Below are 17,580 nucleotides of genomic sequence, written 5' to 3'. Positions count from 1 at the left end.
AAATGGAGGCTTGGTCATGCAACACCGCCAGCTTACGCTCCTTCCGCCGGGGCGGCTGTGTTCAGCTGTCCCCTCTGGCGCCTGTCTCGTCCGCAGTCTCCAGGCTAGGGTTAACAGCCTGTTGCCTGGTTTTTCCCCGGTGCGCTGCCTGCTTCCGTTGGTTAACCTTTTTTGTGTGCTTACGGCCATGCTGACTGTCTGTTCTGCAGGGTTAGTGTGCCAGGCGGTGTACTGTTGGGGGGACGGGGCCCGCTCGGCTTACGGCCATACCGACCTGAACACGCCCGATCTCGTCCGATCTCGGAAGCTAAGCAGGTTCTGGCCTGGTTAGTACTTGGTTGGGATACCGCCTGGGATTACCAGGTGCAGTAACTGGGGGGCCTTTGTCCGAATACGCTGGCGATGTGGGGGGCGGGGCACTACGTGCCCACCTGGTGGGGTCTTGATGCTGGCATCATGGACTTCTCCGGGCCCCCATTCCAGGGAGTCCAGTCCTTTTGGTGGGTCTGGGTCTTCCTTCGCGCTCCGCTGCTACGGCCTTGCCACGGGGTTGGGTTTGCCCTTGACCCCGTGATTCTGGGGGCAGTAACGAGGTTGTTCCTCCGTTCGTTCCCGGGTGGCATGCGGATTGTGCGTGTGTGTAGTCGTGGGGTCAAGCCACGGTCTGCTCACCCTGTGCGTTAAGTTGCTTGAGTGCCTCTTCGCACGGTCGGGTCCGTCGCCTTCCCGTGAAGCCTCTAATAGGGGGGATACCCTCCATTAGGGGGGGTCGGGGGGGCTCGGCCCTCCCTGTTCTGATGGTTTTGGGGGGCTGTCAGCGGGGTGTATTTGTCAGCCAGTGGCTCCGCTTGGCCTCCCTTGTGCAGTGTGATGCCAAGCTAAGCCACTAACGATACAGAACGATAGGTTATGACTATAACCAAGTTCTGTTAGTTAGGGGCGATGCTTGGCATCAGACGGCCGCTGCAGCCCTTGACCTCACCTTGTGGTGAAAGCTTGGGAAGGAGGAGAGCAGGTGACCACACACCTGCTTATGAAGGTAAGCTGATGAGGGGTGTGGTCAGACTAATACTGGTATTAGAGGTACATTTGTGGTTTATTCAGTACGCGTGCACGTACGCGAGATAGTGCAGTGTGATGCCAAGCATCGCCCCTAACTAACAGAACTTGGTTATAGTCATAACCTATCGTTAAACCTCTCTCTATCCCTCTTTACTCAAGTTAAACCTCTCTCCATCCCTCTTTTACTCAAGTTAAACCCCTCTCTATCCCTCTTTACTCAAGTTAAACCTCTCTCCATCCCTCTTTACTCAAGTTAAACCTCTCTCTATCCCTCTTTACTCAAGTTAAACCCCTCTCTCTCTCTATCCCTCTTTACTCAAGTTAAACCTCTCTCCATCCCTCTTTACTCAAGTTAAACCTCTCTCTATCCCTCTTTACTCAAGTTAAACCTCTCTCTATCCCTCTTTACTCAAGTTAAACCTCTCTCTATCCCTCTTTACTCAAGTTAACCCTCTCTCTATCCCTCTTTACTCAAGTTAAACCTCTCTCTATCCCTCTTTACTCAAGTTAAACCCCTCTCTCTCTCTATCCGTCTCTCCCTTCCTCCTTGCCCTCAAGTTAAACTCTCTACCTCTCCTTCCTTCCATCCATCCATCCATCCATCCATCCATCCATCCATCCATCCATCCATCCATCCATCCATCCATCCATCCATCCATCCCTCCCTCCCCCCCTCCCCCCCTCCCTCCCTCCCTCCCTCCCTCCCTCCCTCCCTCCCTCCATCCATCCATCCTTACTTGAGCTCTTGGGCGATAGCAGCGATCTGCTCCACTCTGTCCTGGTGGGCGGCCAGGTCGCTCTCGAAGGCCTCGTGCTTCCTCATCAGAGCCCTGATCTCCATCAGGGAGGCGGACTCAAAGTCCTTCTGGGACAGCAGTTCCTCCTTACCTGAACCACCCACACACACACACACACACACACACACACACCACACACACACACACACACACACACACACACACACACACACACACACACACACACACACACACAAATGGGTTAAGTACATTCAATGGTCAGTCTACTCCAGAAAGGCTAGAAATAAGATTAAAGGGATAGTTCACCAATGATGATGTGGTCGGTAGTTCTTTCTCAGCAATCCACACTGTTCCTCATACTGGAGGCCCGCAGCGCTAGTTAGCAGCTTAGTTAGCCAAACCAGGGACAAACTGACTGTCTCTAAGCTGAGTGGAGCTGATTGAAAGGTATGGCACAGAATAGATTTGAGTTCAGCTTGTACAGACAGGGGCTTGTCCCCATTGACTTTACGTTAGGTGCTGGCTAACTCAGTTAAGTGCTGGCTAACTCATTTAGGTGCTGGCTAACTGAGCTAGGTGCTTGCTAACTCAGCTAGGTGCTGGCTCAGTTAGGTGATTGCTAACTCAGTTAGCTGCTGGCTAACTCAGCTAGGTGCTGGCTAACTCAGCTAGGTGCTGGCTCAGTTAGGTGCTGGCTAACTCCGTTAGCTGCTAGCTAACTCAGCTAGGTGCTGGCTAACTCAGTTAGGTGCTGGCTAACTCAGTTAGTTGCTGGCTAACTCAGCTAGGTGCTGGCTAACTCAGTTGGGTGCTGGCTAACTCAGTTAGGTGCTGGCTAACTCAGCTAGGTGCTGGCTAACTCAGCTAGGTGCTGGCTAACTCAGTTGGGTGCTAGCTAACTCAGCTAGGTGCTGGCTAACTCAGTTAGGTGCTGGCTAACTCATTTAGATGCTGGCTAACTCAGTTGGGTGCTGGCTAACTCAGTTAGGTGCTGGCTAACTCAGCTAGGTGCTGGCTAACTCAGTTAGGTGCTGGCTAACTCAGCTAGGTGCTGGCTAACTCAGTTAGGTGCTGGCTAACTCATTTAGGTGCTAGCTAACTCAGCTAGGTGCTGGCTAACTCAGCTAGGTGCTGGCTAACTCAGCTAGGTGCTGGCTAACTCAGCTAGGTGCTGGCTAACTCAGCTGTGCTGGCTAACTCAGCTAGGTGCTGGCTAACTCAGCTAGGTGCTGGCTAACTCAGCTAGGTGCTGGCTAACTCAGTTAGGTGCTGGCTAACTCAGCTAGGTGCTGGCTAACTCAGTTAGGTGCTGGCTAACTCATTTAGGTGCTAGCTAACTCAGCTAGGTGCTGGCTAACTCAGCTAGGTGCTGGCTAACTCAGCTAGGTGCTGGCTAACTCAGCTAGGTGCTGGCTAACTCAGCTGTGCTGGCTAACTCAGCTAGGTGCTGGCTAACTCAGCTAGGTGCTGGCTAACTCAGCTAGGTGCTGGCTAACTCAGCTAGGTGCTGGCTAACTCAGCTAGGTGCTGGCTAACTCAGTTAGGTGCTGGCTAACTCAGCTAGGTGCTGGCTAACTCAGTTAGGTGCTGGCTAACTCATTTAGGTGCTAGCTAACTCAGCTAGGTGCTGGCTAACTCAGCTAGGTGCTGGCTAACTCAGCTAGATGCTGGCTAACTCAGCTAGGTGCTGGCTAACTCAGCTGTGCTGGCTAACTCAGCTAGGTGCTGGCTAACTCAGCTAGGTGCTGGCTAACTCAGTTAGGTGCTGGCTAACTCAGCTAGGTGCTGGCTAACTCAGCTAGGTGCTGGCTAACTCAGCTAGGTGCTGGCTAACTCAGCAGCACTGCAGGTGCTGGGAAAGGACTCTATAGATCAACATTCTGCCTCCAACAGCCTCAGATGTTAGCTAATAGAATACAATTGAATAAAAATACTACTTTTAACAATGAAAAATGGCACATGTTACGGCTCTCGTTCAAACATCTGTTCAAATATCGATCGACTCTCTCTCTCTCTCTCTCTCCCTCTCTCTCTCTCTCTCTCTCTCTCTCTCTCTCTCTCTCTCTCTCTCTCTCTCTCTCTCTCTCTCTCTCTCTCTCTCTCTATTATTAAACCTCTATATCTACCTCATTCTCTCTCTCATTAAACCTCTCTCTCTACCTGAGGTCCAGGACTCGTGGAGGTTGCACTTCTGCTTGAACTTCTCGGCCAGGTGGTCCAGTCTCTCCAGGCGACGGATCTCCGTCAGCAGCCACTCCTCGTAGCCCTTCTCCACCTGCTCCAGACCCTTCCACGCATTGGCAATGTCCTGGAGGGAGGAGGCGCACGTTATCACCACGATGCTAGGGGAACTCGTAGAAGTAATTTTACCCAGCTGTTAACCGAGTCTGTCCAGTTGTGATTTTGTATTTGTTTCAATACTGATATGATATTATTTGTGTGTTTTGTAATGTCCATGGCGTTTCTCACTCACTGAGAAAGTCTATGTGTGTGTGTGTGTGTGTGTGTGTGTGTGTGTGTGTGTGTGTGTTCATGTACTGAATGTACTTAACATCAAGGGGCGTGAAAGCTATCTATCTATAGCTGATCAGATGGTTTATGGGTAAAGATGGTCAAACCTGATGTCTTGTTCATCAAACCTGAGTGTTACACTCCGAGTGCAGAGTAGTATATAGACCTATAAGCACGATAGGTAGTAGTATAAGTATAGTAGCAGAGTAGTATATAGACCTATAAGCACGATAGGTAGTAGTATAAGTATAGTAGCAGAGTAGTATATAGACCTATAAGCACGATAGGTAGTAGTATAAGTATAGTAGCATAGTAGTATATAGACCTATAAGCACGATATGTAGTAGTATAAGTATAGTAGCAGAGTAGTATATAGACCTATAAGCACGATAGGTAGTAGTATAAGTATAGTAGCAGAGTAGTATATAGACCTATAAGCACGATAGGTAGTAGTATAAGTATAGTAGCAGAGTAGTATATAGACCTATAAGCACGATAGGTAGTAGTATAAGTATAGTAGCAGAGTAGTATATAGACCTATAAGCACGATAGGTAGTAGTATAAGTATAGTAGCAGAGTAGTATATAGACCTATAAGCACGATAGGTAGTAGTATAAGTATAGTAGCAGAGTAGTATATAGACCTATAAGCACGATAGGTAGTAGTATAAGTATAGTAGCAGAGTAGTATATAGACCTATAAGCACGATAGGTAGTAGTATAAGTATAGTAGCAGAGTAGTATATAGACCTATAAGCACGATAGGTAGTAGTATAAGTATAGTAGCAGAGTAGTATATAGATCTATAAGCACGATAGGTAGTAGTATAAGTATAGTAGCAGAGTAGTATATAGACCTATAAGCACGATATGTAGTAGTATAAGTATAGTAGCAGAGTAGTATATAGACCTATAATCACGATAGGTAGTAGTATAAGTATAGTAGCAGAGTAGTATATAGACCTATAAGCACGATAGGTAGTAGTATAAGTATAGTAGCAGAGTAGTATATAGACCTATAAGCACGATAGGTAGTAGTATAAGTATAGTAGCAGAGTAGTATATAGACCTATAAGCACGATAGGTAGTAGTATAAGTATAGTAGCAGAGTAGTATATAGACCTATAAGCACGATATGTAGTAGTATAAGTATAGTAGCAGAGTAGTATATAGACCTATAATCACGATAGGTAGTAGTATAAGTATAGTAGCAGAGTAGTATATAGACCTATAAGCACGATAGGTAGTAGTATAAGTATAGTAGCAGAGTAGTATATAGACCTATAAGCACGATAGGTAGTAGTATAAGTATAGTAGCAGAGTAGTATATAGACCTATAAGAACGATAGGTAGTAGTATAAGTATAGTAGCAGAGTAGTATATAGACCTATAAGCACGATAGGTAGTAGTATAAGTATAGTAGCAGAGTAGTATATAGACCTATAAGCACGATAGGTAGTAGTATAAGTATAGTAGCATAGTAGTAAGGCACGTAATAGTAATAAGGCAGCACGGCGCTCCTGACTCACCGACACCATCTTGCCCTCGGAGGGCATGAAGGCGGGCCTGTTGCTGAGCCTCAGCTTGGTCTGCAGGGTGTTGAAGTTGATCTCCAGCTGGCACTTCTCCTGGACGCGTGGCGGCTTGTGGACGCGGCGGTAGTCGCGGAAGTCCTCCAGCTTCTGCTGCATGGCGCGCATGGTCTGCTCTGCCACACGGTTCTCCAGCCAGGGGATGGTGCGGCGGATCCACTCCAGCAGCTGTACAGGGGAGGGGGGTCAGAGGTCAAGGTGGTCATCAGGGGGGGGGACCGATGGGAGGGTTGTGGTAGTTATGTGAACCAGTGTACTGTACAGGGGAGGGGGTCAGAGGTCAAGGTGGTCATCAGGGGGGCCGATGGGAGGGTTGTGGTAGTTATGTGAACCAGTGTACTGTACAGGGTCAGAGGTCAAGGTGGTCATCGGGGAGAGGGGGCGATGGGAGGGTTGTGGTAGTTAAGTGAACCAGTGTACTGTACAGGGTCAGAGGTCAAGGTGGTCATCGGGGAGAGGGGGCGATGGGAGGGTTGTGGTAGTTATGTGAACCAGTGTACTGTACAGGGTCAGAGGTCAAGGTGGTCAAGATATAAGCAGAAAAAAAATAGGGAGTGTTGTGACAGTTTGTCAAAATGCGTACTTCTGTGAAATCCTGTACGCTGTTTTGTCTGCACCAATAACACCAAGACAGAATTGTTCTTGGCAAATTACAATTAAAATGTATTAGTATAAATGTATTTACTGTCACTGTAATGTTCCTTTTAAGCTACTGTGACTGTAAACATCTTTGGTCTTTCAATTATCGTGGCTAGACTATCGGTCTCCATGCAGTAGTGTAGAGAAAGTCTTATCGTGGCTAGACTATCGGTCTCCATGCAGTAGTGTAGAGAAAGTCTTATCGTGGCTAGACTATCGGTCTCCATGCAGTAGTGTAGAGAAAGTCTTATCGTGGCTAGACTATCGGTCTCCATGCAGTAGTGTAGAGAAAGTCTTATCGTGGCTAGACTATCGGTCTCCATGCAGTAGTTTAGAGAAAGTCTTATCGTGGCTAGACTATCGGTCTCCATGCAGTAGTGTAGAGAAAGTCTTATCGTGGCTAGACTATCGGTCTCCATGCAGTAGTGTAGAGAAAGTCTTATCGTGGCTAGACTATCGGTCTCCATGCAGTAGTGTAGAGAAAGTCTTATCGTGGCTAGACTATCGGTCTCCATGCAGTAGTGTAGAGAAAGTCTTATCGTGGCTAGACTATCGGTCTCCATGCAGTAGTGTAGAGAAAGTCTTATCGTGGCTAGACAGACAATTCCGTGTTCATGTCATTGTCATCATTCATGTTCATCGGTAATTGTGTGTGTGTGCGTGCGTGTGTGTGTGTGTGTGTGTGTGTGCTCAGGTCCTCTCCTCACCTCACTAGCCAGCTTCTCGTACTCCTCCATCAGCTTCTCGTTCTCCTGGTTGACAGCCAGCACCTTGCAGATACGGTTAGCAGCTGTCTCAGCCTAGAGCAGGGAGAGAGAGAGAGAGAGAGAGAGAGAGAGAGAGAGAGAGGATCGATGTAGAGATATTACAAAGACGGGTGACATCAATATCTGAATAATTGGGATGATTCTGTGTTTTTTCTGTGTAGCTTCTGTGTTTGTTTTGTCCAGTAAAATCAAAATCAACCCAGAAAGGAATTGGTAATCGATCGCTAGCCAATCATTCAGTCAATCAGTCGACTATATATCGACCAATCGTCTAGCTGTACTGTATTCTGACCTGCTCTGCGCCGGCGAAGGCGTGGTAGAAGCAGGACACATAGGTCATGATGGCCTTCTCATCGGGCTTGGGGGTATTCACAATGTCTGGGGAGAGAGAGAGAGAGAGAGAGAGTCATCAGGGACATTCTGAATGAAATGTCCCTCTCTCTAGTTGAGGCTGTGGTGGATTGTGAGGGCTACAGTAAGCATACGGTTAGGATTGCGGTAAGAGTTGGGTTTTTAAACAACCATAAACAAGCGCCACCCCCTCCGGGGGCGAAATAGCGTGAAAATAGGGAGTCCAGATGTTTGTGCTCGTCATCCATAATGTCCCGGTGTAACGCTCACTCTTTTAATTTATTTTTAGTGAAAAATCTCTTTACACAGGAGTCATATGTGGCCCATCCACACACACACACACACACAAGCAGTAGTCGCACCAATATCGCACCCTGTGTTTTAATTGTGTTTCAATGTTTTTGATTAAAACATGAAGAAACATACTCGTCTGCTCTGAAATGCTCGGAACAATGTAATTATGATCCAAATGACTTGGGAGTGTGAATGTTCTGCATGTTCAGTAAACAGTCGCTGCTGTCTTTAATTATGAACACACACACACGCATGCACGCACACACACACACGCACGCACACGTTTGTTCATGTGAAATATGGGGACATTACATAGACTTACATGCATTCTGTAACTAACACTAACACTAACCATAACCATAACCATAACCCTAACCTTAACCTAACCCTAATCATAATTTGTGTTAGGGGGACACCCAAATTTGTCCCCATAATGTTTTTGATACCCATTGCATGAGTGTGTAAACAGGTCAGTGTCCCCTGTAGTATATAAATACAAGTACACACACACACACACACACACACACACACACACACACACACACGCACACACACACACACACACACACGACAACACTCCAACTAAAGGTCTTCAGAGAATCACATATGAGAAACTGTCTGGTTCGTTGTCGTCGTCAAGGCGACACGTGTCCATCCCGGCCCTCACCTTCAGCGTCAAGCATTTTGGGGATGTCCAGGTACTTCTCAGCCACCTCGAAGGCGATGTTCAGGTTGCCCATGGGGTCATCCTGTAGACACACACACACACACACACGCACGCACGCACGCACACACACACACACACACACACACACACACACACACACACACACACACACACACACACACACACACACACACACACACACACACACACACACACACACACACACACACACACACACACACACACACACACACACACACACACACACACACACACACACACAGCTGTCAGATATGAACCCATTGGATTGCTTTAAGGTTTAAAGTTAAAGACATTTTTATTTTGGGGAAAACTAAAAAAAAAGTACTTATGCTCATTGTTCAGTATAGAAAAAAGACATAGACAACTGATTATTTGTTTACTCTGTTATCTGAAATGTTATTATTCTGTTATCTGAAATATTATTATTCTATGATGTTATTATTATGTTATCTGACATTTTATCATTTTATGTTACCTGAAATGTTATTACTCTATGTTATCTGAAATGTTATTATTCTGTTATCTGAAATGTTATTACTCTATGTTATCTGCAATGTTATTATTCTGTTATCTGAAATGTTATTATTCTATGTTATCTGAAATGTTATTATTCTGTTATCTGAAATTATTATTATTCTATGTTAACTGTAATTATTATTTTATGTGATCTAAAATGTTATTCCATGTTATCTGAAATTGTATTATTCTGTTATCTGAAATCTTATTATTCTATGTTATGTGAAATTACTATTTGATGTTATCTGAAATGTTATTATTCTATGTTATCTGAAATGTAATTTGTAACCAAAAGGTGCTTAGTTAGCTGGTCACTTCAATACTTATTTGTAGGGGTATTCACTTAAACACCAGCAATCATTCTATACAACTAGCCATCACATTGTTTTATATGGTCGGCATCATAGTTTGGAATTAAACTCTTACGTGAACAATTACGTGGAATAAACATAATTGAATGGTCTACGTGATCCTCATTCCAAAATTATAGAGGATCTTTGTGCAACTTTACAGCAAAGATCAGCCAAAGATCACTGCTCATCTCCTGAGTGAGATAAACTAATAAAGAACAACATAATCGTCCTGGCAGAGGAGGAGTTTCCATCTGAGGGGGAAGGGGGGGGCAAAGGGGGAGGGGGCACCTTTCTCAGTTTGGAGTAGTCGATGAGGTCAGGTCTGTGTCTGTGGATGAGGGCACACAGAGCCAGGCCATCCTTCCAGCTGAGTCCCACCAAGCAGAGCAGAAAGAAGGGAAATCATGGAGGGAGAGAGAAGAAGAAGAAGAAGAAGAAGAAGAAGAAGAAGAAGAAGAAGAAGAAGAAGAAGAAGAAGAAGAAAAAGAAGAAGAAGAAGAAGAAGAAGAAGAAGAAGAAGAAGAAGAAGAAGAAGAAGAGGTGAATGAAAGCAAGTGGACAGTAGGAGGACAGGAAAGAAGAAGAACCATTTAACAAATGCCGGATAGGTCAACAAAGACTGCGACAGCGAGTGGGAGAAAATAGAAACGAGGTAAAAGAATATATAACAATGAGGGAGTCTGGGAAAGAAATCAAGAAATAAGAGAAACAGAGTTGCAGTTCCCCATGGCGGCCACAGTGTGGCGACGCAGCCATTTTACCTGATGTGGAAGTTCTGCACATTGACATTCCTGTAGGGGGCGGTCTTCCTCTGGCACCACAACAACAGACCCTCCTTAGCAGAGGTCTCTGGAGAGGAGAGAGAGAGAGAGAGAGAGAGAGAGAGGAGGAGGAGGAGGAGGAGGAGGGAAAGGCAGAAAGGAGAGGGAGAAAGAGAAGGAGAGAGTTGAATGAGGGCATGTGAGTTGAAGGGTGGAGGGATGGGGGGAATGAAGAGAGTCGAGAAACAGGGTAGAAGGACAGACAGATAGAGAGGGAGGGAGGGGTGGAAGAGATAGAACAATGAAGGGGAGGGAGGGAAGAATGAGAGAGAGGGATGGCGGGTGAGAGGGGTGGAGGTTTCAGGAGAGGACGGGGGAGGTAGAGAGGTAGAGGGAAGAAAGAAAGGGGGTGAGGAGAGGATGAAGGGCGAGAGAGGAAGACAACAGGAGGGGAGTAAAGAGTGAGCAGCATGGAAGAGGGATGGAGGGTCTAGAGTCTAGACTGAGCATGGAGGAGTGATGGAGGGTCTAGACTGAGCATGGAGTCGTGATGGAGGGTCTAGACCAGTGGTTCTCAACTGGTCTAGCCTCGGGACCCAACATTTTCCTTAGTCGCGACCCAATTTTTTTTTTTTTTTTTATCCACTTTTTCTCCCATTTTCTATATTTTCTCCCATCCCAATTTCGTATCATCCAATTCAACCCTCCCCTGTCACGGACGCTGTTTCTTGCCTCCCACAAACCGGCTGCAATGTGGACTAAGTCATACATAGCACAAGTCCCCTCCGGTACTTGAGGTAACAGCAGTCGCATCTTTTCACCTGCGCAGCTCGATCTCTCAGTGGCGAGGAGTAACGCGTGGGAGGCTCACGCTGCCCCCGACACTTCCTGATTCTACTGTGCAGGCGCACCAACCGACCTGTAGGAGTCGCTGTCCACAACGCCCGATCCCCACCCATCAGTTTCCCACCCCCTAATACGGCCAATGTGTATTAGTACGGACGACCAGCTAAACTGAAAGCAAATGTGGAGCGCTGGGCTCGAACTGACGAGCCCAGCGTCTCCAGCATTTCGTGGCGAGCGCCTTGCCCACTACGCCACGTAGCCACCCTGCGACCCAAATTTGTTAACCACTATGATTTATTTCAAATTCTATTTTTTGCAGTAATACACAATCTTTCATGCACTGTTAAAAACATGAAATAAACACAAAAAAAGTGCAACAAAAGTGCAACTAGGGCTAAAAACCCAATGAAATAAAATAATAATAAATAATTATGCTTCTTAGCAGACTTCTTAGCTTAACATCCCAGGGAACTAATGGGATAACTGGGGATGTTGTTTTCTCCTGACAAGAGTCTCAAAGTCTGGGGTGATGGTAGACAAAGCAACTCTGAGGTCATGCTCAATGTCCAATCTGTTCCTCTGATTTGTCTTCAGCTGGACCAGAGCTGAGAAGCCACTTTCACAAAGATAGGTAGTGCAACAAAAAAAAATTATAAAAAAAAAAAAAATTATACACACATCCGCGACACACTCAAAATGGCCCCGCAACCCACTTTTGGGTCGCAACCCACCAGTTGAGAAACACTGGTTTTCAATGACCGGGGTTTTTGCAGCTTTAAAGATATATTTAATTTTTATATATTATAATATATTAAAATGTAACCTCACCAAATCCACTTTTTATTTCTATCTACAATTAAGAGCAGCTTTAAGGGCTCATGGAGTTCCATTAAAGGTGCCACTTGAGCACCACAGATATCACAAATAATTTTATGGAAAGGAGTCATCGAGAGGCTTTGTCTCTGATTTTTATCGTCACTTACTTACGTCCTCATATGAGGTCCTTCCTCTAGACTTAGTCTGGAGGAAGGATATACCAAACTTAGAAGTAGATTTTGATTGGGATGAAGTTTGGGCAAACGTACGGCTTTCATCACGCAACCCGGATCATCAACAGATTAATCTTAATTTTATTCATAGGACTTACTTAACTCCTAGACGTTTGTACCTAATGGGGCTTAAACAAGACTCTCGATACTCCTTATGTTTAAACGGTGATATTGGTACATTTATGCATATGTATTGGGAATGCCCTCCGGTTAAGATATTCTGGGATGAAGTAACCACGCAATTATCAGAATTTTTATTTCTGACCATACCTGTACTGCCTTCTGTATTGTTGTTGAATGATGTTTCTCAGTTAGCAGCCTCTATACAGGTAAAGAGACTAATTTTGTCCGGTCTTACGGCTGCTAAAAAGCTGATAGCATCACGCTGGATTCAACCGGATAAAATGTGCCGGAAGGTATGGGTTCTTACCTATCTCGATGTGATTTATCTAGAGATATCTACCGCAAGAATTTTAGGTGTTAATGAAGCCAGCATAGCAATCTGGTTAGAGGTGGTGGAGAGGATAAAGGTTAGCATATGAATTTGTAATTCCTGGTGTTAAATGGAATAATGGATGGATGTCCAAGAGGGGGTCCTGAGGGGGGGTGGGGGGGGGGTGGGGGGGAAGAGCGAGCAAGAGCGTAGGTATTGTATTGTATTTATTATGGGTAAATATTTGTATCTACATTTATTTTGATTTAAGTACTGGACTGTCATTATTGTTATTATTGTATCAATCATAGTCCTGTGATTTATTGTGGATTTCTACTGTTTATGCATTGTGTGTCTGGTTTTATGCAAAAAAAAAAAAAAAAAATGTAAAAAAAAAGAGAAACACTGGTCTAGACTGAGCATGGAGGGATGGAGGGTCTAGACTGAGCATGGAGGGATGGAGGGTCTAGACTGAGCATGGAGGGATGGAGGGTCTAGACCAGGGCTATTCAACTAAATTGTTCAGGGGGCCACATTGTCAAAAACCCAAGGGGCCAGGGGCCGGCCTGCTGTAACGGAGGTACCGCAGTATATCCACAGTCACGGGTACAAGTAGTGACGTGGCTGTGGATGGTAAGCGGTACTGCAAGTAAACTCACTCCCCAGAGGCATCCAGACCCGGAAGCAAGAAGTGAATTCACTTCTTGCTTAGTGGTCTGTGATGCCGCCCGGGACGCGGGCGTCCGGGGTTCAACTCCCACTCAGGGCGATCCCTTAACAGGGGTCGAATCGACTTTAAACACAACGCAGACAAGATCATACCGGCTACACGTGGTGCCGTTAGACCCGGATGCCCTGGGTGGAGTGAGTTTAGTGGGGTGAGTGTAACGGAGGTACCGCAGTATATCCACAGTCACGGGTACAAGTAGTGACGTGGCTGTGGATGGTAAGCGGTACTGCAAGTAAACTCACTCCCCAGAGGCATCCAGACCCGGAAGCAAGAAGTGAATTCACTTCTTGCTTAGTGGTCTGTGATGCCGCCCGGGACGCGGGCGTCCGGGGTTCAACTCCCACTCAGGGCGATCCCTTAACAGGGGTCGAATCGACTTTAAACACAACGCAGACAAGATCATACCGGCTACACTGCCACGGCGCCTCCCCGTGCTATGAATATATGTACACTTGACACAACACGCAACCACATTTTCACAACTTTTATTTAACTACATTGCAAAAGTAATATACTTTTCAAAAAAAGTGCTTCATTTATGTGCCACATCTGCAACATCTCCTGCAAAAAGTGCTTCATTTATGACTCTGCAACATCTCCTCTTCAACATTTCAATATAAAAATAAAATAAAAAACAAACAAGTGCATGATGTGCATCTGAACATTCTAACATCAACACTTGAACAAAAAACACATTTATAGTGCAGCTGAGCTTATGAAAAAGTGCTTCATGTCTGTGCAACAACAGCAAATCACAGCATCTTATTAGCACTTATTGTCCACTCTTAACTCTCAAACATCAGGGGGGGTGGACAGGCCTAGCCTACATACACACATCTAATGAGAGAGATTGCACTTCTTTGACTGGGCAATGGCAGAGAAAGAGGGTTCATAGGAAGTGAGGGCTACCCGCAAACAGTGATGCAAATGCTCATTTGTCAAGGAGGCACGGTTGCTTGTTTTAATGGCATTCATGTGAGAGAAACTGGATTCACAGGTGTATGTTGAGCCAAACATTGTTAGCACAGATATTGCCAGCGTTTTTATTTTGGGGAATGTGTTGACATGAATACACTTTATCCAAAATGTTGTGGTGGATTCATTCTCAAGTGCCTGCTTCAGAGCAGATGATGCTTGCATGTCAATTATTTCAAGTTGCAGGAGACCTTCATCAATGTGAAGTGATGCAAGGAACTCTTGTCCTTTTGTGGAAATAGCAGCTACATTGGCAAATGGGTTGCTCACAAAATGCATCAATTCTCTGGGCATGTCAAATTCATCAAATCGACTTGCAAAGTTTTCCCTCAATTTATCAATGAAATCTGTCATTAATTTAGTGACTTTTGGCTCAATTGTGCGTGTGAACGTTGACATGAAAAGAAAAAAGTAACTGAGCATGGAGGAGTGATGGAGGGTCTAGACTGAGTATGGAGGAGGGATGGAGGGTCTAGACTGAGCGTGGAGGAGGGATATAATGAGTGTTGTACGACTTGTTGTAATCATGAACCACTCTCTAGTGGTCTAGCACGCACGCACACACAGACTAGAGATGCACCGATCCAACTTTTTCAGTCCCGATGCCGATAGTGAAACCTGGGCTTTGGGTATTTGCTGATTCTGGGTACCAAATCCGATCCATAACTTCTAATGAACAGTACAGACTTGGACTCCATTAGAGAAAATGTGTCAGAAATGCAGCAAATCAAGTCACTTTGTTTTGGTTTCTGGCAGGTTAGACACGTGTCTCGGTATCGGACGGGCAGAATTCTCCAATACCGATATTCGATTTTAGCCTGATATCGGACCGATACCCGGTACCGGTGCATCCCTAACACACACACACATACACAAGCACACTGACCTTCCCTAACACACACACATACAGCAGCACATGCACACTGACCTTCCACAGAGATGTCCTGGATGGCGAAACGGAGGATGATGGTCCAGATCATACCGAGGGTCATCTTCACGTTGCCGTCGACGATCTCTGCAACCAATCAGCACACGCCCCCGTCAGTGACCATGGCAACACGCAACATCACATCATGACAGAATGAAGACATTGCAGACATTGAAGACAAGGTCCCCGAACACATAGAGAGAAAACTCAGTTAACGCAGTAGCCTGTGTTGAACTGTACAAGGCCTGAGAAGAACTATGGCTATCGAAACAACTTTTGTCAATTCAACAAGGTTCTGAAAGTTTTAAGTTGAAGTCATACAACAAAATCGGTTATTGTTGAAGTATTACTCCTACTCCGTAGAAACATATTTGAATTTCTGCAGACCGGCTGTCCTCACACTCCAGTAGAGTAGTGCTGTCTCTCTCTCAGCTGTCTCCCAGACACTCTCTCTCAGCTGTCTCCCAGACACTCTCTCTCAGCTGGTGGAACCCAGACACTCGCGCTCAGCTGGTGGAACCCAAACACTCGCTCTCAGCTGGTGGAACCCAAACACTCGCTCTCAGCTGGTGGAACCCAGACACTCTCTCTCAGCTGGAACCCAGACACTCTCTCTCAGCTGGTGGAACCCAGACACTCTCTCTCAGCTGGTGGAACCCAGACACTCTCTCTCAGCTGGTGGAACCCAGACACTCTCTCTCAGCTGGTGGAACCCAGACACTCTCTCTCAGCTGGAACCCAGACACTCTCTCTCAGCTGGTGGAACCCAGACACTCTCTCTCAGCTGGAACCCAGACACTCTCTCTCAGCTGGTGGAACCCAGACACTCGCGCTCAGCTGGTGGAACCCAGACACTCTCTCTCAGCTGGTGGAACCCAGACACTCGCGCTCAGCTGGTGGAACCCAGACACTCGCGCTCAGCTGGTGGAACCCAGACACTCTCTCTCAGCTGGTGGAACCCAGACACTCTCTCTCAGCTGGTGGAACCCAGACACTCTCTCTCAGCTGGTGGAACCCAGACACTCTCTCTCAGCTGGTGGAACCCAGACACTCTCTCTCAGCTGGTGGAACCCAGATACTCTCTCTCAGCTGGTGGAACCCAGACACTCTCTCTCAGCTGGTGGAACCCAGACACTCTCTCTCAGCTGGTGGAACCCAGACACTCTCTCTCAGCTGGTGGAACCCAGACACTCTCTCTCAGCTGGTGGAACCCAGACACTCTCTCTCAGCTGGTGGAACCCAGACACTCTCTCTCAGCTGGTGGAACCCAGACACTCTCTCTCAGCTGGTGGAACCCAGACACTCTCTCTCAGCTGGTGGAACCCAGACACTCACCCTCAGCACCGATGGACACCAGCTTGACTCCCTTGCTGCAGATGAAGTCCAGGGCTTTGTTCACGTTGGCAATTTTGTGGAAACGCATCTTGCCTTTGTCGGGTTTGGGCAGCCTCTCACCTGGAGAGCAGAGATGTCTTTAGATGTGTTTCTACATAGAGGTGTTTCTATATAGAGGTGTTTATATATAGAGGTGTTTCTATATAGAGGTGTTTCTATATAAAGGTGTTTATATATAGAGGTGTTTCTATATAGAGGTGTTTCTATATAAAGGTGTTTATATATAGAGGTGTTTATATAGAGGTGTTTCTATATAAAGGTGTTTATATATAGAGGTGTTTATATATAGAGGTGTTTCTATATAGAGGTGTTTCTATATAGAGATGTTTATATATAGAGGTGTTTCTATATAAAGGTGTTTATATATAGAGGTGTTTATATATAGAGGTGTTTCTATATAGAGGTGTTTCTATATAGAGGTGTTATATATAGAGGTGTTTCTATATAGAGGTGTTTCTATATAGAGATGTTTATATATAGAGGTGTTTCTATATAAAGGTGTTTATATATAGAGGTGTTTATATATAGAGGTGTTTCTATATAGAGGTGTTTCTGTATAGAGGTGTTTCTGTATAGAGATGTTTCTGTATAGAGATGTTTCTGTATAGAGATGTTTCTATATAGAGGTGTTTCTGTATAGAGGTGTTTCTGTATAGAGATGTTTCTGTATAGAGATGTTTCTGTATAGAGATGTTTCTATATAGAGGTGTTTCTGTATAGAGGTGTTTCTGTATAGAGATGTTTCTGTATAGAGATGTTTCTGTATAGAGATGTTTCTGTATAGAGGTGTTTCTATATAGAGGTGTTTCTGTATAGAGATGTTTCTATATAGAGATGTTTCAGTATAGAGATGTTTCTGTATAGAGATGTTTCTATATAGAGGTGTTTCTGTATAGAGTGTCTGTGCGTGTGT

General features: G+C 45.6%; 1 protein-coding gene across 1 annotated transcript in view; it reads right to left on the bottom strand.

Annotated features, from left to right (window-relative positions):
• actn3b (actinin alpha 3b) overlaps positions 1-17,580 on the bottom strand; it is a 66,777-nt gene that overhangs the window by 22,256 nt on the left and 26,941 nt on the right. The window contains exons 3-12 of the mRNA XM_084312553.1: positions 16,608-16,727; positions 15,273-15,359; positions 10,312-10,399; positions 9,839-9,917; positions 8,640-8,721; positions 7,620-7,705; positions 7,268-7,360; positions 5,859-6,089; positions 3,981-4,128; positions 1,800-1,950 (exon numbers count right to left, since the gene is read on the bottom strand). Coding sequence (XP_084168679.1) covers positions 1,800-1,950; positions 3,981-4,128; positions 5,859-6,089; positions 7,268-7,360; positions 7,620-7,705; positions 8,640-8,721; positions 9,839-9,917; positions 10,312-10,399; positions 15,273-15,359; positions 16,608-16,727 — 1,165 coding nt within the window. The remainder of the gene's footprint in view (positions 1-1,799; positions 1,951-3,980; positions 4,129-5,858; positions 6,090-7,267; positions 7,361-7,619; positions 7,706-8,639; positions 8,722-9,838; positions 9,918-10,311; positions 10,400-15,272; positions 15,360-16,607; positions 16,728-17,580) is intronic.

This window comes from Notolepis coatsorum (assembly GCF_963971535.1).
Source record: "Notolepis coatsorum genome assembly, chromosome: 4".
In the NCBI taxonomy this organism is placed as follows: domain Eukaryota; kingdom Metazoa; phylum Chordata; class Actinopteri; order Aulopiformes; family Paralepididae; genus Notolepis; species Notolepis coatsorum.
The sequence above is the reverse complement of the archived record's forward strand: the minus strand, read 5'-3'. Positions and strand labels throughout refer to the sequence as shown.